General features: G+C 50.6%; 1 protein-coding gene across 6 annotated transcripts in view; it reads right to left on the reverse strand.

Moving 5' to 3' along the window:
* Positions 1–17,144, reverse strand: part of fam168a (family with sequence similarity 168 member A) — a 29,802-nt gene extending 12,658 nt beyond the window's left edge. For 2 of the 6 annotated variants that reach the window (XM_023792443.2, XM_023792441.2), the window contains exons 1-3: positions 16,980–17,144; positions 8,222–8,329; positions 6,085–6,176 (exon numbers count right to left, since the gene is read on the reverse strand). In XM_023792443.2, the coding sequence (XP_023648211.1) occupies positions 6,085–6,176; positions 8,222–8,292 (163 nt within the window). In that variant the 5' untranslated portion in view covers positions 8,293–8,329; positions 16,980–17,144. The remainder of the gene's footprint in view (positions 1–6,084; positions 6,177–8,221; positions 8,330–16,979) is intronic. The other 4 variants (XM_023792445.2, XM_023792442.2, XM_023792440.2 and 1 more) reach the window with 3 other exon arrangements.
* Between the last annotated feature and the right edge of the window lie 4,524 nt (positions 17,145–21,668).

Below are 21,668 nucleotides of genomic sequence, written 5' to 3' on the forward strand. Positions count from 1 at the left end.
GGGAGTTTAAACCGGACTGAAGTCAGCAGCCTATGTACAGCACCCCCTGTACGGGGGGGGGGGGGGGTAGGGGGGTGTACTAAAGCTAAGCAAACTCAGTGTGGAAAAAAACAAACAAGAAACACTGTTTTAAGTCCAAATTTTGCTGAGGTCTGAATTTTAATTAAACCCAACAGTAAATCACTAAGGTTCTGTGGGAAGACAGATAATATTTGCACACATCTAAAATAAAGCATGATAAATGGCAACCAAATTGCTCTGACAATTTTCTCTGCAAAGTGATCGAAATCGTCCATTACAGCTTCCATACAAGAGGGCGGGTGAATGCACAGCTTTGAACTCCATCTATCTCCATTAAAAAGCATTTAAAGTGAATTACTCAGACGGGATGTATACATATATAAGTCGCCTTCCTCTTCAGATTAAAACAACTGCCATGCTAATTAGTATGAAATTACCACAGAGCCAGTGAGTGAAGTCATCTCATAGCATTTTTTGCCCTCCTGCTAATTAGCTAGCGTGATACCCAGGCGAGCCTGAGGAGAACGGTGCTGAGAGACGGAATTAGCGGAGCAACACCCGTCCAAATTACCCAGAATTACCTTCCCTAAGACAGCAGAGAGCCAGCAGGACGAGAACAGCTCAGATTCTCTCCAGCAGACCTGCTTCACACAATTACACGGCTGTCACACGCTGGTGCACATCCCAAATAAAGGGCAAGAAAACACACGTGTAGTGAAGCACAACATACTGGGATTTATCTGTAAGGAGCCAGCACCTGTTCTCCATTTATGGGCTTTATCATCATTTACCATGTGACGTGAAGCAAGGATACAAGATCACCTACCAAATCAAATTTCAGAGGGGGTTAGTGGGTATGGTAAAGAGTGACCGATCAACCAGGACCAAGGAAAAGGTAAAGAAGGATTAAAGATTGGGAAGAAGACCAGGTACTAAAAGATAAGGTATGGGAAAGATGACCGGATACCAGTGGATGAGGGATGGGGACAGAGAATGACGGACAGGGTAGAGGACCGGGTACTGGAGGATGAGGGATGGGGGACAGGACCGGGTACCGGAGGATGAGGGATGGGGGACAGGACCGGGTACCGGAGGATGAGGGATGGGGGACAGGGCCGGGTAGCAGAGGATGAGGGATGGGGGACAGGGCCGGGTAGCAGAGGATGAGGGATGTGGGAGGGGACCGGGTAGCAGAGGATGAGGGATGTGGGAGGGGACCGGGTACCGGGGGATGAGGGATGTGGGAGGGGACCGGGTACCGGAGGATGAGGGATGTGGGAGGGGACCGGGTAGCAGAGGATGAGGGATGTGGGAGGGGACCGGGTAGCAGAGGATGAGGGATGTGGGAGGGGACCGGGTAGCAGAGGATGAGGGATGTGGGAGGGGACCGGGTAGCAGAGGATGAGGGATGTGGGAGGGGACCGGGTAGCAGAGGATGAGGGATGTGGGAGGGGACCGAGTAGCAGAGGATGAGGGATGGGGACAGAGAATGACAGACAGGGTAGAAGACTGGGTACCAGAGGATGAGGGATGGGGTACAGGACCGGGTAGCAGAGGATGAGGGATGTGGGACAGGACCAGGTACCAGTGGATGAGAGATGGGGACAGAGAATGACAGACAGGGTAGAAGACTGGGTACCAGAGGATGAGGGATGGGGAAGGGAACTGGGTACCATTGGGCTAAAACACCACCTTCCTTAAAGGTTTACCATTTGTTAGGAGCAACTATAGTGCTACGCTTATAAGCTATAAGCACCTGCAAAACTCATGAATGTATGACATCCAACAGCAAAGCCACATATCATTATAATTCTTCTCATTTTAATCATGTGTCCCCCACGGAGAACAAAGAGACTTTTTTCTTTGCAGAGGAAAAGGTTTTCGGGGGGGGGGGGGTTGTGACAGATCCATCTCAAATGTTATCACCGGACTTTCAGAGCCACTTCATGAGGGACAAGCTCACCGATTCTCTCGTCAGTAATTACTTTTCAATTGCTTGGCTTGTGTATTGATATTTCAGGCCCAGTCACTTTACATCCATTTTCCTGTCCCGTGAAAGCATCACCCAGGGCACCTTTAAATTCATTTGCTTGCATCCACCGGCCTTCATCAATGCCCATCGCCATAGCAACAGCCACTCCAGCTCTCTGCTGGAATGCTAATGACCGTCAGCGCCCCCGGCAACGAGACAATCAGAGCAGCAGAAACCCTTTCCTGTTCCTTGTCCCCCCCCCACCCCCCGGCGGGAGACAGAGTCCCTCGGAGGGGCTGGTTACAAACGAGCAAGGCGACAGGCTCTTCTAGTGTGTGTGTGTGTGTGTGTGTGGGGCCGACTTGGGGAGTGCGTCCTGCTGGGGGGAGCAGTGCTTTTAAAAGGCTCCCCCCACCCCCAAAGGGAAAGTCAGATGTACAGAACGGATGTAAGACCCGTCAGGCCCAAATGAAAGGTGTCCTACGCCTTACGCCAAGAAGGGTCACAGTGTCTCCCCGCCTTAGAAATACATTCTAAAAACCGCTTTTAATTTCTTTAATCTCACTTAATCATGCTGTTCACCGCCCATCCACACCACCGCATACGACCTTCCACGGCTCGCGTTTCCCCCTTTGTGTGGCGATATGGATGACCAGCTACAAAATGAGGATGGCGGTTGCAAGTTAAACATCCCGTTACCCGCGTCCCTCCTGGAGGAGCGAAGAGCCCCGGGGCCCCCCAGCACAGAGGGCAAAGGCCTGTTTGAGCCCTGCTGTCTGATTCCATTCGTTACCATGTTCATTAGATCGGCGTAAAGCACATGTTCACAAACAGCGCAGTGCCTCGGGGGAGAGTCCCTGCTCTGCTGACACCAGGCTGACGAGCATGGGACAGGACAGGGCAGCACCATGAATTATTGATGCCTCTATTTTCCCCGTGGTGTTTGGCTGGTATTGCTCCCACTCTCTGACTTGAATCAGGCGGTTATGTTACCGAAAGCATGCAATAGGCAGTTCCCCATAATGTTTGGTCTGTAAATGCTCACGATGATGGTTTTTTTTTGGAGCACTTTCACTTTCAGAAGCTTGGATACGCGGAAGTAGGCCGGCGCTGGCAGTCCCGGCCCTATAAATAAACCTCACATTAATCCCTTTTTGGTGAAAGCTCTGGGATTGATTAACAGGGCCTTGTGTAACAGGAGCCTCATAATGGCCGGCACGAGTGACGTGGCTGCCATTTTGGCTCTGGCTCTTTCTCATGAAGATCCCTTTCATCCCGATGCTACCCCGCACGCCCCCCCAGGCAGAAGGACACGGTTACAAACGTAGACCAGGCTCTCACTGCGTGGGAATGCCCCCGATCCTCAAACGACGCTGAGATCGCCGCGCATGATGCATTAAGCTGGGAAAAACGTGATAGGCTGACCGATGTAAGGTGGGCCGAGGCTCTGATTATCATTGGCCACAGCACTGACAGGGAAGGGGAGGGGGGTGGGACTCTGCATGACAACAGGAAGGAACAAAGCAGACTCATGCACCTCACCACAGGATGCTGCCTGGGGGGATGAGAGTGGGGGGGGGGGCAGGGTAATACAGGGCAAACAAGGAGCTTAGTGGAGAGAAAATGGAAAAATGAGGGAGGGAGACAGGGCAGGAAGGGTGGGGTGAAAGCAAGAGCACGCTGTCACACGGTGTCACACGCTGTCACCCCCTTCAAAGATGTTTGGGGAAATGGAGCTGGTAAAAAAGTTTATATCATGGACGAGTCTGACAGAGAAGATGTGGGGGGGTGGGGACAGTGAGCTTGCAGGGCAGGGGGTACTATATATTTTTCAGACAGATGCATATTTTACTCTGCCAGTGAAGGTCAGTGAAATTAACCCGATTCAAGGGCGCAATTACACTGGCACAGGAAGCCAGGCTATCGTATGTGCAGAAGCCCGTCGGAGCACAGCCAGAAGGCCTCGGGGGGCTCGGAAGAGCACGATCTCCGAGGGATGGGGGGGGTCTGTGGCCCGTGTCGGCGACACCTTCCCCTCTGCGCAGGTCCATGAATTCATTAATCACCAGTCGGCCCAAAAGCAGCGGCGCTGCAAGGCAGCTGGCCGCCTGGGAGCCGGGGGGGGGCAGAGCAAGCGGGGCAGCGGAACGAGAGCAGGCGGGAGGCAGGAGGACAGCAGACGGGGAAGGAGACGCAGGTCATAGAAGGTTTAGCAGCAAGAGGAGGAGACGCAGGGTGAAGAGGGTGATGGATAGACAGAGCGTAAAAAAGACAGCGAGAGAAAGAGAGATGAAAGAAAGATTTATGTGGATGACGAGCGCCTCAGGAAGAGACGGCGCACGCTCTGCTCCTGCATGTGACCCGGGAGTCTGACACCTGTCACCCGACCACGTCACTCCCTATGCAGCCACCTGGGTCCCTGGCACACGGCCGCGGCCGCACCCCCGGGAAGCGCAGACGTGCCACCATGTCCCGCCACAAGCTGCTGAAGGGGACCCGAACAAAACACAAAAAACCAAAACACCAAAGATACAGAGACAAACGATAAACAGGTTTAATGGCCGCTTGTGGAAGCCCCTCCCCAAGAGAAACACAAAGGCAAGATCATGTGGCATATATGTAATCTTTCAATAGCGGACCCCTGGAACAAATTACCCTCATTTTATTTTAATTAACCCCCCACCCTGACAGAACACTTTATTAGACCTTCAGGGGCCTGGGGGCTCCTGACAAGAGGAGATAATGTAAGCAAGCTTCATCTCCATGCACTTCATGGTGGTGGTGGGGGGGGGGGAGGTGAATCTGACGGGAACTCTGAAATGCCACACCCATCCCCCCCCCTCGCCCTGCCAATTCAGTCAGCATGGCCTGGATCGTTTGCATCAACACCACAGTCCATAAAAAAGATGTTTACTAGATAAACAAACAGCGAGGAATCGGTTCAGGCGGTTGCAACGAAAGACATTTCAAATGGACAGGTACCTGTCACCCTGTGTGGGCTTCTGACCCAAGGGGGTCAGGGCAGGTAGCTGTCTAATGGAGATTTCTAGAAGCTGCCAGATGCCTGGGTCAAGCTTTAACCGCTAGCCAGACTAACCCCACTGGCTGAAAAGTATCGCAAAGCGATAAAATGGAATCAAGCCAGCCAGGATGCAAAGGCCCACAGCCAGACAGAATCACATCTTCATCCTCATCTTCCACTTTCAGCTTCTCTACTGAGGTCCACAAACTCAGGGCGAAGCCGGAACCTTCCCTCAGTTCATTGGTTCGACAGCGAGCTGTTCTATCACGAGTCGAACATGCCGTTTCTGTCTACGTTGTGTCTATGTGACTGCGACATTCCTCGGAGGAGATGTACCGGCCTGCATAGCCGACCTTTGGTCACATGGGTAGCGCCCGGATTTAAGCGAGCCCTGCCTGGTGTCTGGGTGAATGCGGCTGGCATCCCCAGCACATGGCCAGCGGAGGGGGCCATTGATTGCCGCTGACGAGACCTTCAGGGTTCCCAAGTTGCACAGTGGTTCCCAAAGTGACATTTTCTACACAACCAGATTACAGTGGATCCGGCAGTGTATTAAACGGCTCCCTGTGGACGTGGGTAGGACACCCTGCGGCAGGACGGCTTCAGAACCTGGAGCGGAACCAAAGAGCTCGGGGTGGTGTTGCCGGTGGGAGGCGTTTGTGGGATACACCATGTGCGCTATACACCAATGGCCAGCAGTCAGACATTCTGTGGTGAAACCTGATTAATTACAAAGGTGTGTGGCCTGAGGGAAATAAAAAGGATAACACATCAAAACACGAATGTAAGAGAGGAAATGCAGAAAATGAAATAAAAAAAAAAAAGGCTGAGAGAAGAAAAGAGGACCGACGTAATAGTCAGAAAGTAGGAGCAGGGAGGGATCGTCGTTCACCTGCAGGACGCGCGGAATAGCAGCCGGCACAGAAACAAAAATAGAAAGGAAGGACACGTGGAGGACAACGAGCCCATTTGCAGAGCGCCCTGCGGCCTCAAATGAGTGGCGCTTAATCCCACCAATCAGAGCACAGTGCCGCTCGTTCCCGACCCCCGGCCCCTCCCCCAGGCTTACCTGTGTATGCCACATTCTTGGCGTTTCCGTAGGGGGTCCCGGGCTGGACGGGACTGTAGACCGGGTTCATGGCGGAAGACAGTCTGCTCTTACTGAAAGACAGAGTGAGGATGCATGAATGAGGTGAGAGAGAGAGAGGGAGAGAGAGAGGGAAAAGCATTTAAAATAACACGAGAAAGGTAAAGACTCCCATGAGACCATGTGTACAATGCAGTGCACCGTATCCCGGTAAGATCTGTCATGGTCAAGGTCAAAAGAAGACAAACATGGAGGGGAATTTCCCTATTTCAGAAATTCTGCTTGGTCTTCAGCCCGTTCTGAATGACAAACCCAGGCAGCCTTCAGCTCCTCTTCCTGTCCGCTGTGCCGGACGGTGTGATGTAGCAGCGCTGGGCGTGAGAGGGACCCCTCTGCCCATGGAAGGCAGCTCCGCTAACTAGCTTTTGTTTTACGGACCCCGTATTCCACACATGCGTTTTCTTTTCCTGTGAGATAACCATTCCGGCAGAAGATGAACTGCTCTAAAGGGACTTGCAGACACGCACAGGAGCCCGGGTGTTCTCGGAGAAGCCGGGACACGCCGGGGGTTAATTGACTGTGGCTAACTGACTTCCGCTCAAGGTCACGGGACGCCATCTTGGAAGGCGAAGCAGGGGCTTCTGGGAATTCCTCACCTAGAGCCAAAATGGCATTCGTTTCAGGACACCGTTAAAAAAGGGCTCCCTATTCACCGCTGTTCAGCTCACACGCTGACATATGAACCTGCACAGCTGATGCTGTGGGAGCTCTTGCTGTTTTTGATAGATGTAGATAAACAGGCATAAACAGAGAACAGCCTCACTATAAAAACAAAGGCTTTCAGAGGACTCTCTGTTCCCCCCTGGCACAAACGCCCCCTAGTGGCAGCTCGGAATCTCACCCCGGTGCTCCCAGACGCCCCGTTCACGCATGCATGACCCAGCCGATTACAGCCCGCTGCCCACGGCCTCGTCTCCGTCTGGCCACCCGGCCGTGAGAGCAGCCAATCAGCAGCGAGCCGGCTGTTGTCCACCCTCCCCCATCTCTAAGGAGAAATACCCCCGTATGAAAAACCGGGGGGCGATCCACAGACCGCTGTCCTTCTCGCCGGCACCTTACAAGGTCAAGGAGGCACCAACTTTGGACCTACAGCAGTGTTTATGGTCCCGGCACACGGCAGGGGGGTATTTTGGGGCTCTGTGCTCAGGCTAGCCCACACGCGCTACACGGCCAAACACAGAACCGTGTGACTCTGAAACGCACCAGGACACCATGTGACGGGCCTGTCGCTGGCCAGTGGAGAACCTCGGATCAGGCGTCAAAAGCAAAGCCACTCCCCCGAGTGACAGCTGGCCTCCGCCATCCCGCGGCCACCCACGTGGGTGACAGGTGACACGCCAGTCAGTAAGGAGACACCCCCCCACCCCCCCACGCCGGATGTAAGGAGAGTGCAGCTTTCATTTGGTCCAAACCAATCAGAGATACAGGACACTGCAGAACGCTTGCGTGCGTGTTACATTGGGGGGGGGGGGGAGGGAATGACAGCCTCCTATTCAGGCTTTCAGGAGGGACCTTTAAAGTGCCACCCATGTGATCATAACAGAACCAGGTCACACGAAAGGAGCAGCAGAGGGTCCTGGTGAAAGTGACCAGAAACAGCCCCACACCAGGGGACACAGGACACTGACCGACCGCCATCTGGCATCAGAACCCTCAAAGTCTTATGGGACAGGCTGCGAAGGGGACGATCCCCCAAAAAAACAGCCAGGTGATGGCTAAAAAAGTCATGGAGAATGTCCCCTAACCACCCCCCAACTAGAAAGGAAGCAAGGCATGTTATCAAAGGACAGCAAAGCAAACAGACAGACAGACAGACGGGCGGGCGGGCGGGCAGGCAGCATGCGGGTGGTGAGATTCAGTTTATTCTGTACCAACACCTGAGTCTTCAATCAGCACAGGGTAGTTTAATGGTGGTGTGGGATGGGGCAGTTATCTTTACACACAGTTCAGCTGGAGGTAACATTTAAAGGTGGGGTTTGGCGTGGCCAGGTGGGGGCGCCGAGCTCGAACCCGCCGCCCCGCCAGGAGCCGGAAAAAACACACGGGGTGTCACACTGACCTCTTCAGGTTCTGACAGCCGTCGGGTTGGTACAAGAAACTGAATTTGTCAGTGGGTAGACTGCCTGCCATTCTGGGGAAAGCTAATATGGGAGAATGGGTAAGCGATCTGCAAAATAATACAGCGAGAGGTTATGATTAAAGCGGGCCGGCCATGCGGAGCAGAGCACAGCAGAGCACAGAATAGCACAGTAGAGCACAGCAGAGCATGGCAAAGCACACAGGGCGTAGGCCGGGGGGATGTTAGCAGTAAAGCAAAATACAGACACACACAGACACAGACACACATTCACAAACAGACACACACAACCAGACACACAAAGACACAGACATGCACAGATACACACATATAGACGCACAAACAGGCACGAGGGCGTAAAAGCTCATACCAAACTGCAAATATGGATTCCTGTCCATGCAAACACACCACAATTATGTAACACAGAAGCACAATTATTAGGGGGCTACACAGGACCCCACACCCTAATGTGTAACTGTAGGCGCCTAAACACACTAATACAATAATACAGAATTCAGTTACACTCAACCTCAACACCTATCCATGCAGGATCTGGGGGGGCTCAACCCAACAAAATGTAACAAACGCTGGGTCCCAGAGAGTGGGAGGGCATCACCTTGGTTTCTGAGGGGCCCATGAGCAGCCGGGGGGCGGGGGGGGGGGCAATCCCACCATACTCAGGTTTTTGATATGGCCCTCAAGTCCTCCCAAAACCCTCCTCTCATACCAGTCTGATATTATTCAACCCTGCTACCCCCACGGTGCTGTATCTGCTCTGTCTCAGACACAGGGGGGGTGTGTGATCCTTTCCTACCTTACAAAATGGCCCTGTCATTAATTAGCCTGCATGTGCAGAGACGGCACACACGCACACACACACATGCACGCACGCACGCGCACACACACGCACACACACACACGCACACACATCCCGCTCTACACCCTTGACTCCTGCTCATTACCTGCCTTGCAAAGTGCAGCTGTGACAGAGGACAAGACACAGACCTGGGAGGGGGGGCTGCCTACCTGCAGAATTCACCGCTGTGTGCGAGCATGTGTCTGTGTGTGTGTATGAATCTGTGTGAATGTGCGTGTGTGTGTGTCTGTGTGTCCGTGACTGTGTCACCATGTCTCTATGTGAGTGTGTCTGTGTGTCCATGTGAGTGTGAGTATCTCTGTGAGTGTGTCTGTGTGTCCATGTGAGTGCGAGTATCTCTGTGAGCGTGTCTGTGTGTCCATGTGAGTGTGAGTATCTCTGTGAGCGTGTCTGTGTGTCCATGTGAGTGTGAGTATCTCTGTGAGCGTGTCTGTGTGTCCATGTGAGTGTGAGTATCTCTGTGAGCGTGTCTGTGTGTCCATGTGAGTGTGAGTATCTCTGTGAGCGTGTCTGTGTGTCCATGTGAGTATCTCTGTGAGCGTGTCTGTGTGTCCATGTGAGTGTGAGTATCTCTGTGAGCGTGTCTGTGTGTCCATGTGAGTGTGAGTATCTCTGTGAGCGTGTCTGTGTGTCCATGTGAGTGTGAGTATCTCTGTGAGCGTGTCTGTGTGTCCATGTGAGTGTGAGTATCTCTGTGAGCGTGTCTGTGTGTCCATGTGAGTGTGAGTATCTCTGTGAGCGTGTCTGTGTGTCCATGTGAGTGTGAGTATCTCTGTGAGCGTGTCTGTGTGTCCATGTGAGTGTGAGTATCTCTGTGAGTGTGTCTGTGTGTCCATGTGAGTGTGAGTATCTCTGTGAGTGTGTCTGTGTGTCCATGTGAGTGTGAGTATCTCTGTGAGTGTGTCTGTGTGTCCATGTGAGTGTGAGTATCTCTGTGAGTGTGTCTGTGTGTCCATGTGAGTGTGAGTATCTCTGTGAGTGTGTCTGTGTGTCTCGCCTTCCATTCTTCTCACTCCCTTGTCTCCGTGCTGCAGTGCCCTTGAGCACCATGGATGTTGTAGGAAATTTGCCGCTACGTTACAGTTACGTAACACCCCCATTTCTGTGCTGGTCATGTGAGACTCTCTAGAGCTGGCCTCACACACACACACACACACACACACACACACACACACACACACACACACAGAACCCTCCCACACCTCCCATTCTGCACTCTCAGCTTAGCCTCCCCCTAATTACCGGACGGTTCTAACGAGCGCTAATGAGAATAAAAGCCCCCCCCCCCCCCACGCGGTAATGGCGTCTATCCTGATCTGTGCTGCACCACACCACGCCATATTAAGACGTGACGGTGTTTTATAACTCCAGCCCCTTGTCCCTGGGCCCGGAGCCATACGGGACGGCACTCACGCCATTAACAGGACAGACATGAGGTTCACTGCCATTTAAGGCGGACTGCCATTTAAGGCGGACTGCCATTTAAGGCGGACTGCCATTTAAGGCGGACTGCCATTTAAGGCGGACTGCCATTTAAGGCGGACTGCCATTTAAGGCGGACTGCCATTTAAGGCGGACCGTAATCTCCCAACTCACCAACACCCTGCAGTCACTTCACAGCAGCACTGCCCTCATCCCTAACGTCTGCACCGCGTCATCGCATGCCGCATGCTGTTATACCCAGAGCCCCCCCCCTCCCCCAACCGCCACCAAGCTGGCCACAAACCACCACCGAGCTCAGCCCTCCTGAAACATCCCAGCAGTGTTGCTACGGAAACCCGCTTGCATCACAGCACACAAAGATGCAAAGACACTGTGCCGCCGTGTCACTCCTGTTTGTGCCACACGGAGTGTGGATGTGGGAGGGGGGCTCATCAGGATGGGGGGAGGGGGTCCTCTGAAACAAAGAGCCTGCAGCGCCCCCCCAGGCCATGAAACACTGTGGCGGGCTATCAAGGAAGCACGGCGAGAGAACAAGGAGACCCACTGTGAATGACACCATGTCACACAATTTCCGCTATCAGTAAGGTGGAGCCGTCGTGTGGCTCACGATCAGACTAAGGCTAAGTGTGAATCGAACCCCCTCCATTCACCCAGGTTCTGGAATGATCTTTGGTTGTGTGTTTATGTATGTATGTATGTGTGTGTGTGTGGGGGGGGGGGGGCTCTGATTAAAAGGGAGGGAGGTTTAAATTATTCAGGTCTGAAGTGGCAGAGGGGAACTGGGGGGTGGGTGGGGGGAGCAGCTGATCACAGGACATGCAGCGCCCCTGGCAGACCACACAGGAGCGACGAGGCGGGAAACCCGGCAGGAGGCCCTGTCACCGGACCAGCAGGGCGGCGAGAGAGAGCCAGACCTGCTCATTAGTGGGACGAACACACACAGGCACAGAGACAGAGGCGTTTCAACGCGGACACACGCACACCAAGGACGCACCATGAACACAGACCCGCACACCAAGGACGCACCATGAACACAGACCCGCACACCAAGGACGCACCATGAACACAGACCCGCACACCAACGACGCACCATGAACACAGACCCGCACACCAACGACGCACCATGAACACAGACCCGCACACCAACGACGCACCATGAACACAGACCCACACACATGACACGACAGCCGTTGCCTTCCCGGGATGTTTAGTCCTGGCTTCAGTATGATGCAGGCCGTCTGGCCAATGCAGCTGACAGGCTACACTGATGCAGCAGAGCGCAGCTTGTGTGTGTGTGGGGGGGGTGAGTGTGAATCTTTAAGCAGTGACTCGGTGCTGCCCCTCACTGGACGCTCTCGGCATGACGGCCAGTCTAATGGGAGCAGCACTGAGGCTCCATCCTCAGGATTAAACTTGCCCTCACCCTCCGCCCACATCCCGAACGCTACCTTCTCCACTTGAAAAGCAACTGTTTTCATGTTGAGTCACACGGCTTTGGCCTTTGAAGGTCCCATTTTCGGGAAAATAACGCAGGCCTTCATTCTCCTGGAAAATGACACACCCTTTACGATGAGAGACATTCACACCTCATGGGCTGGACACTCGATCACATCTAGGTAATCCCTGGACAGTCAGTCGATCCCTCTGTGGGTGACAGTGCTGGCTGGAGAGGCATCCGCAGATGGCCCAGCGGACACTAGGAGGCGCTGTCCATACTTCTCAATGTGCCTGACATTAAACTGTTATCCAACAGCAGGATGACTTGCATAGAAGAGTATAAGAGCAGCAAACAGTTACTCCCTAAATGAGCCTAGTTACTCCCTATAAGTACTCAAAGTGGTGACTGAGATATACTGGGTATATCTATATATATGTAGGGTGGGGGAGCCAAAAACAACTGCACGAAGGGATGGATATCGGCATGGCAACAGTAAGCGGCTTGAGTAGGCCTCATCTCAGCAGAACCGCATGTGTCAGGGGACTGTGACATCAGTCACACAAACACGCACACACACACACACGCACACACACGCACACACACGCACACACACACACACACACACACACACACGCACACTCACACACACACATACACATACACACACAGCTGCCGTCCCCCACATTCCTTCAAATTCACCTTGGCGATCTCTCCCCGCTTCAGAGGTATTATAAGACCTTTTGAGTCACACGGCCATGAATCAACTCCCATCATGCACCTGTGCTTCACTTCGACGTGACAAAGATCTCACGGCTGATTCTTTTTTTTTTTTTTTAGTCGTTCCCTCTTCATTTGGCCAATGGTAAATCAGAGAGTCAGCGCGTTTTGGGGCTAAGATGGGGAGAGCGTACGCCAGCAGGCTGCAGGGACGCCCAGTCGGTGCTGGGTGGTGGGGGGGGGGATGCAGGAAATGGGAAAGAGAGGTGTCACCATTTTAACTGGGAAAATGGCAATGGCAGCTTATCCCCACTTTATAAGAAGCCCATTCGGACTGAAGGCTGGGCATTCAATACAACCATTACATCTGTTTTGAAAAGGTCATTATCTCCTGAACAATTGGGCAAAACCAACATTTCAGTGCACAGCCCCCAAATCCTCATTCACTCGTCCCCCAAAGTCCTCGCATTCCTGAGAAAATGAGGCGGGGGGCTGTCTTTGAGGTGGGTCCCGCTTTGTTTTATTCATCTTTCATTCTTTTGGAAAAGCACCTGTTTCTAAAGAGAATAATGCAATCTTCTCCCCCAGACCACGTGACCACCCCACCCCCTCCCCTCCCCTCCCCCATCTCACCAATGCTCAAATTTGACGCTTTCGCTTGTGCTTGTGCATTTATTAACGGTCCCTAGCACATTACGCAATTCCAAACGCACAATCCACTTCATTTAGATAAACGCTGTTTCTCTCTGCCCACTAGTGGCCGGTCACCCCTTTATGACTACGTTCCAAAACATCGTAAATACATCGAATTTAATTCCGCCGAGCAGCAGTTAAGGTCTAAGGTCTGCTGTCTCGGGCTGCGTGCGCGTGTGTAGGTCCGTGAAATTTCCGTCTCTCTCCCAGTGTACCGTCAAAAGAGGCGGAGTGCCGGCAGAGAACGATCCGGTTATCGACGGAGACACCATCCCTCCCGCTGGTCTGGACCGAGGGATAAGAGCCGCTCATTCTGCTGGCCACAAACGTCAAACACCAGATAAGTTCCCCACCAGAATTTCAATTAAGAGCACCTTGATAAACATGGCGCACAGCATCAGGTGACGGGGGGAGGCGAAGCTGCAATGCCCACTTATCACACGAGATACGGTACCATTCAAACTCCCTTAAATCTACATAATAACCAAAACATGCTTTTCCAGATAAGGAATTATTACGTCGCACCAGCAAAATATTGTGTCATTTCAATTTAACGAGGCTGTGCTGCAGGAACTGGACTTCTAACCTGAAGTTTTCTGGGCCAGAGGCAAATTTATATCACAGAAAAAAAATCACAAATCACAAAAAGCACCATCACGGTTCCATTGTGTCCCTGCACGGTCCTTCAAAATACTGCACAGGCCTCCTGCGAAACACGAATCGCCGTGAACAGAGCAGAATTCGCCGGAAGTTTCCTCTTCAAAGAGGTGTAGAGAGCAGCGTCTCCTGTCTGGACCAGGACCAAACCCGAATCCACAACAATAGAGACAGAATGAACCAGACTGAGCCGGCCCGCTGAGGTGGAGGCAGACAGAGTGGATACGGGGACCTGAGCATTACCCATAATCCCCCGGCTCGTTAACCCCACACACCCACCTTGCACTGCAGAACTGCTCCCGAGAGCGGCCACGCTGAGCTCTGACGCCACAGCAGATATTAAAATACTGGAGGTGGCCTGACGGTGACCACACACGTTCCTAGGGTCATCAGTCAGGAGCCCCAATGGTGCTCGGATGCCATGCTGGGCTCACTTGTGGCACAAGTGAGGAGCAAGTGGAACACTGACATTAACCTGGAAAGACTGAGTACTCCTCAGTACAATATCTGCTTTATTGACATAATGACAATCCTCCCAGTGGCGATTCCTGCATTCCGGATAAAGCCGGAAAATTCCTGTGGCTGTGGTGCCCTAAATGGAGGGACGACTCCAAAAAATCTGGAACGTAATTGGATTGGTTTTTGGGGGCCATATATGATACGCTTTCATGGGGCCCAATATATCTAGCAGTAACCCTGCCTGTGGCAGGTAGTGACCTTAGACGGTTCAGTTTATCTTCAAACGTACCAGCAGAGACCCAACCACCCTAACTGTCAGATCCAGTGCGTCATACACAAGCCCACCTGCTGTCCTGCACATCTGGACAATCCTGCCATCTGCTCAAAGCCACCAACGAACGGGTGAGCATCCAACAACCCGAGTCCCGGCCACAAGTGTGTCTCTTTCTCATATCTTGGTAGATCGAGGTCCTCAGTATCAAATGACCCTCTATAAAACCAATCTCCTGAATTTTGTAAACTCATTCTGGGCATAACACTGTAGACAGCAGACCTGTGTCTCCTGCCTGGGCTCCAGACCAGGAAACCTGACTTCAGAGATCCCACTGGACCTCACATTGGGGAAACAGTGCTGGAAAAGAGTCGTGGTCCCTAAGTGCCCATGATGCGCTCATCCAGGTCATCACTGGTTATCAACACAACAAACCCATCAAGGTGTCCTCAGAAAACTGAAGGTCAAGTATGAAGAGCAACCGTTTACAGGTTGGAGCAACGGACCAAGGTGAATGGAGCCAACAGTATGGACAAAAATGTAACCCTACCTATGAAAAGGAAGAGTGCAATGATGACTCCTCATTTGGACGGCCTGCCTGTCAGCACAAACCAGGGAAGGGTGTTTAGATAGATCTAGAGCAGTGTTTTCCAATCCGGTCCTCGGCGACCAACAGACAGTCCATATTTTTGTTCCCTCTGAGCTCCCTACCACACAATCCACATTTTGGTCCATACAGAGAACTGGGAGGGAGCAATAATGTGGACTGTCTTTGGATCCCCAAAGACTGGACTGGGAAACACGGATCTAGAGAGGTTATTTGAAAGTGAACATGCTCTCTGCTAACAACTCAAGTGTCTACATAGCTAACTTTGCACACAAATGTTTTTGAAGCACAGTCTAGCACACCGTGCAGATTCCCGCACACAGCTCCAGGCCAGACAAAGACACAGGGACATCCATTAGTCACGTGTGAGCGCAGGGAGCTGCAGCGGTGAAACGTCGCCTGCCTGACAGGCCGATGTGAGCGACGTCTGAGGAGCACATTGTCTGCGGTCCATCAAGAACGACACACAAGGCGGCCCAACACGTGGCTTCCTGCTTTGACAAGCTCCCTGACGGCGACCCTGTCGTCTGTACTCACCTCCAACTGGACAGTTAAACTGAGCTCAGACCAGATTAAGACAGACAGGCTACGTTGCAGGAACAAAATGGACTTGCTTTGACAGATACAAATATGTGATTACATCTGACATCAATTCCCCACCCATTATCAAGGAATATAAACTAACAATCAAGGCAGATAATTATCAAGGCATTAAACTCGAATGACTGAACAGTTGTTAAGATATATGTTACAAGATATTAAAATGTTACACCGCTCTTACACATGAATAGCCAAGTATTAACTAATTACAGTCATTATTTGTTATAAATTGTGAGGAAAATAACTGTTTTATTTAAAAATACCTACATCCGTTTTGTTTTTTTAAACAAACATGTACGGATAAACTACAAGAATCTACGACTGATGCGCATCTTCACTGTTAACTAATCGTACATCTGAGTCCAAAGGGCTGGTTAACATCGTCCCTAGTCTTTTCCCGAATATTTCGTTTTAAAGGACGCACACCCCGTCTGTAAATTCGTTTCCCGATCCGTGCCTATCCTGTTACACACCTCCGTGCCCAGATCCATGTTTTTTTTAATAAAATGTCGCACTCGGAAATATTCCTCCGTTTTAAAACGGTCACACTCGATGTCCCGACACCATTTTGGGAAGCGCTATTCTTTACTGCGCTGTATGAACAGGAAAAAGGTACATTTGGAAAAAAAAGTAAGCAGAGGACAATCCACCACACGGGCACACGCACACGCATACACACAGACACACAGGCACACGCACAATGCGCTTTAACATTCCCAACTATAGCTTTCTATCGCCCTGATGTGACTTTGCTGAATAATGTGTCCAGATGTGATGGATGAAGACTTAACATTACACCCCCGGCCGGATCAGTCTGCTCCGAGCCCGTATTGTTATGCTCGTCCTTCACTTACCTTCCTTATATTCTTGCCTAATATTTTCCAGCTTGCATCAGAGTATTTACAAAAATGGTCATGAAAGGAAAAAAAATTAAACCAATAAATGCAGGAAGGAAGAGCTGAAGTGAGGTGGCCCTACCTGTTTAGTCCGGCGGTGTGTGGTTTTTCGGTGACTTTCTCTCCTTCTGTCTTTTGTTGTCCTCCGCACACTGAACTGGCCGCTTCCTCCTCCGGCTCGCTGCGCTCCAGCGATTCCCAGCCTGCTGGCGGCGTCGGGAACGCGGGCGGGCGGGAGCGCGCAGGAGTGGGATGGGGGATGGGGGAGGATGGGTTGAGGACGGGGGGGGGCGCTCAGAGGGGCAGCGGAAAGCAAACGGGGGCGGAGGGGGGCAGAAAGCAAGAGGGGGCCAGGAGAGAGCTCGCGGTGGTAGGCTTGGGGGGGCATCATAAAGCAAAATTGGAAAGCAGCGGACCACACGAGTGACAAGTATTTCATTAATACGGGACATGAACGAACGCTGGCGTCTCTCGCAGCCAGGTCCGCGTCCACGCACAGCACCGCTGGCTCAGCCAAAGGGGGCCAGGCACTTTTTAAACTACACCCACAAGCAGAAATAAAACTACAACTCCCATCGGCACCCAATCCCGTTACTGCACACATTGATGACGTCTCTGGCGCAAGAAGATGCGGTTATGAATAGAAATGCTTCGTTTTCTGTCCGCATACCTCACAGCTGCTTCTTCGGAATCCTTGTCCGTCGCAGTGTTCTCGACATAATAATAATAATAATAATAATAATAATAATAATAATAATAATAATAATAATAATAACAACAACATTAGTGCATATTCCTGGAGCATGACAGATTTAGAATTACATTTATATAACATATTTAGTGTACAGTTTTGCGACGAACACGTGAGGAAAACTCGAGGTCAGAGCGCAAGGTCAGCCAGATACTGAATCAGAGGTAGCTGTAGCTGTTTTCTAATTATCTCATCGTAACGACAGATCATAATTACTGCAGCTATTCTTATGAATTGCACTTTCTCTCAAAAGCGACGACTGCTAGAATGGGGGCTCGGGTTAAATGTATAATATGCATTCATGAGGTTTCACCACTTAACTGTTGCCTTAGGACGCACCTTGACAGTTTCACTCTTCTCTAAAACCATCTACAAAGCGAAACGCAGCGCCCTCTAGTGGCCTAAAGGCGAATCACGGCCAAATCTAACGAGAAGCCTCAGCAATGCTGCCCTCTATCAACATCTGCTCCGCAGCAACCGAGTGAATAATTATATTAAATTACATCACTGCTAAGACCAATAATAGGAACAGCTGCAATAGTAATAAAAGTAATAATATATACTTATAAATTTATGTCTTCCTGACATGAAAATGATGTACAGTACCCAAGTGTTCAAAAACAATATCAGTGAAATTGCTTTAATTATAATATTGGTTGGCAGAGGAAGCACCTACTTCTTCACAGAGCCTTTTGGAAATACAGATATTGATTTTTATCTGGGTCAGCAAACACTGCCAGAGTGCAGGTAAGAACTGGATGTTGGTGCTGAACTGCATCCAGCTCCTGGTCACTGGTTTTGAAAGTCTTGTCTGTGTTCATACCCTGTTTATGGGCCTGGGGTGTGGCCAAGGGTATGCAAATGCCTCCCAAAATCTCCCAAATGAAAATGGACCCCTCCCCAAGGCAAATTTTGTCATTGAGGACCTGACTGGGGGGTGCAGGTAGTGTTCCTCATTTCTTCCCACTGATAGTGTCGACCCTCACTGCGACGTAACACTGGAAACAGGCTTAGCCCTTAAGGAATCAGTGTAGGGTTATTAAAGGTACACGTTACTTTATTACGCGTGTGGTTTCACACGCCTCTTTTCCCCATGGCACAGCCAAAGTCAATATTCTGGCTACGCTGGAGTTATGTGGTTTGTGATATACGTTTCGTGCGTATACCGGCGATGGGGGGTAGCCTTTGCCCACCCCTTTACCATGTTTCTTTGTGGATCTCAGTTTATTAAATCCCAGCACTGCAGCTTGAGTCTCCAGTCTCAGTCATTACAGATGTAATGCAGGAGTTTCCTGCTTCCTGGTCATGTGACTGCGGCCAGGGAACAGGATGGAATAACAGTGATTGCATAGATGATATTAAAAAAGCCCTGTGTTACTCAAACAACTTCTGGTTGGATGACAGTCAAAGTCAAAGATTGAAAGTAGTCACTTGACTTATTAGGAATCTTTAAATTTGCTGAATTGAATGTGTACATTTTAGTTCAAGTGTGATCTCGACTGAGGCTTTTATTGTTCATGTATGTAGAGGACATCCTGCCCTCTACAGGGCAAGCTTGGGAACAGCACGGAAGATCCACCGACTGTGGTGCCCGTGCAATTGGGGGGGGGGGGGGGTGTTAAAGGGCACACAGAAATTTGGCCATTATGCAGAAGGCTGGGTTTGGAGCGGCAGCTAAAAGGTAGAAGGGTTAAATCACACTGGGCCGCCACACACTGAAGGTGAGGGAGGTCACGCTCTGACCAGTGTGTTCTCCAAAAATCAAGACACGGAATCAATGTCAATGTCAGATGGATATTTCTCTAAGATGGGGGGGGCAATCTTATCCGCAAAGGGACGGTGTGTATACAGGTTTTTGGGATAACCTGTAGGTCAGCTGTTCAAACGCAGGTGTGAGGACTCTTCAGCCAATCAGTCCTCTAATTAGTAATCTAATTGGGGAGCTGCAGCGAGAACCTGCACACACAGCAGCCCTTTCTGGATAAGACTGACCATTCCTGCTCTTGGCAGCAGTTTTATCAGGAGTACAACATCAGTACTTGACTCAGCGTTGCTGGGTTCATGGTAAGTGTCCCTGCTGCTAACCAGTACGGCGCCTTACTGGAGAAGCTCACTGCCTCTCTCTTCAATATTTTATGTCTGATTCCAGCTCCCAGAATCAGGACAGATAGATTTCTAGGATTATGAGTTTTTCTTTCCTCATTTACAAATGATTATTAATGAAATTAGCATTAAAAAACAAATGTCACGCATTTAAAATGTGAGCAGAGCTGCAATTTTATCCATCGAGAGAGGATCCTGGGGTAGAAGGGGCGGGGCTGCTGGATGTGAGGAGGTGTGATGTCACACGTGTCGATGACATTTGTTACGTCAGACACGTGAGGCAGAAATAGGCGGTGGAGGCGACGGCTTTGGGTAAATCAGTCTGTCAAGGCTGGTTCTGGGTGGTCTGGCACCCTAGGTGAGCTCCCCCCACTCATCAGAGCCACTAGTATGCTCAACCGACCAACTGAGTATGAAGAGTCACAATCACAGAGTATGCAGTTGGTCAGTTGAAACAAAATCTTGTTCTGGATTTGTATTGTCTGGACCTGAGCTTTCCACCTCTGGTCTTCAGTGTGGAATTTCCTTGGCTGACGGATGAGTGCAGCCTCTCCCTGCCACCGGATGATGAATGTGGACAGAATCTCCATAAGTGCTGTAGATAATGCAAGAACCTGACTCATATATTACAGTGCTACATTTATTTCTTCATTTTTGTCTCAAAGCCCAATAAATTTCAAACATTAAAATATTCTTATCTCTCTCTCTCTCTCTCTCTCTCTCTCTCTCTCTCTCTGTTTCTCTCCCTCTTTTAATAACGCAGAATATTTCAGGACATTTAGGATTTAAACCTTATCATCTGCCTATGGGTCCTATGTCTGAAAGCTGTCTCATTCTTTGTGACATTAGTGTGATTATATCTGCTGCACTTTTTCTCACGCTTGTACAAAGTGATTGTATACACTGTTATACAGTTTTGCTCTATGGGAAATAACTATCATTAATTCACAATTATTGCTTAGACTGGGATTTGAAGCAGGAGCTTTTTACTCAGCGGTCCAGTCTTAAAGCTGTTAGTCTCATCGACTCCTCTATTCCTTTTGAATACATTTAGGAGACGCATGAATATAATTATTGTGATGGTAAGTCGCCACCCGCAGGGGGCGCAGTATAAATGGAACACAATGAACGTGCGATTACCAAATAAAATTGGAAATAACGGTCATAACACAAAATGGCCATTAGAGGGTACTAAAGATCCACAGCAGCCAAACCGGTTTTTTAGTGATGGGTAATTGAGAGGACGGGTAATACATTCTTATCCAGCCATGTACGTAATTCATAGTTATAGATAACAGCTTTTGTGCTTGTCCTTGTGCATCAGAAAAAAGAGAGAATTCATATCAAAAAAGCAACATATTCTTTAAGGAAAGGTACGCTTGGCCTTTTGAAGCTGCAGGTGTGTCTGTCCTTGACTCCGCCCACAGCCCCCCTGTCACACTCCCATCATTCTCGTTCGCTTCAGGGGTAGGGACCCGAAAGAGGATATTCTGAGGGCCCGTGGCCATCGCGCACGCCGTCTGCGATTTAAACGGAAGCTCGCTGTCCTCTGTTTTAGCCCCCCCCCCCCCCCGAAGCGGAGGGGAATATTAGACGCCCAGGGCTGAAAATTGCCAATTTGAAAACTCATAAACTTAATCAGCGGGGCACAGAGATAAATTCCCTGATAGCGTTATATAATTCGAGTGCGTTTCCAGCGCCCCAAGCAGGCGGATTAGCGGCTGGTTCAGCCCTCTGGAGGATGGGGAGGGGGGGCAGCACGGCTGCATAAATTCAGACCCTCTTAATTACTGCTGGGGGTGTGAGTGGACTCACAAGCTCCCCTCTGTAGGCACTCCCCTGTCCCTGCTTGAAGGAGTGAAGAGGTCCGTGCATTCAGACATCTTTTTCTTGCTGTGATGTACATAGTTTGGTCAG

The sequence above is a fragment of the Paramormyrops kingsleyae genome, chromosome 17 (assembly GCF_048594095.1).
Source record: "Paramormyrops kingsleyae isolate MSU_618 chromosome 17, PKINGS_0.4, whole genome shotgun sequence".
NCBI classification, from domain to species: Eukaryota; Metazoa; Chordata; class Actinopteri; order Osteoglossiformes; family Mormyridae; genus Paramormyrops; species Paramormyrops kingsleyae.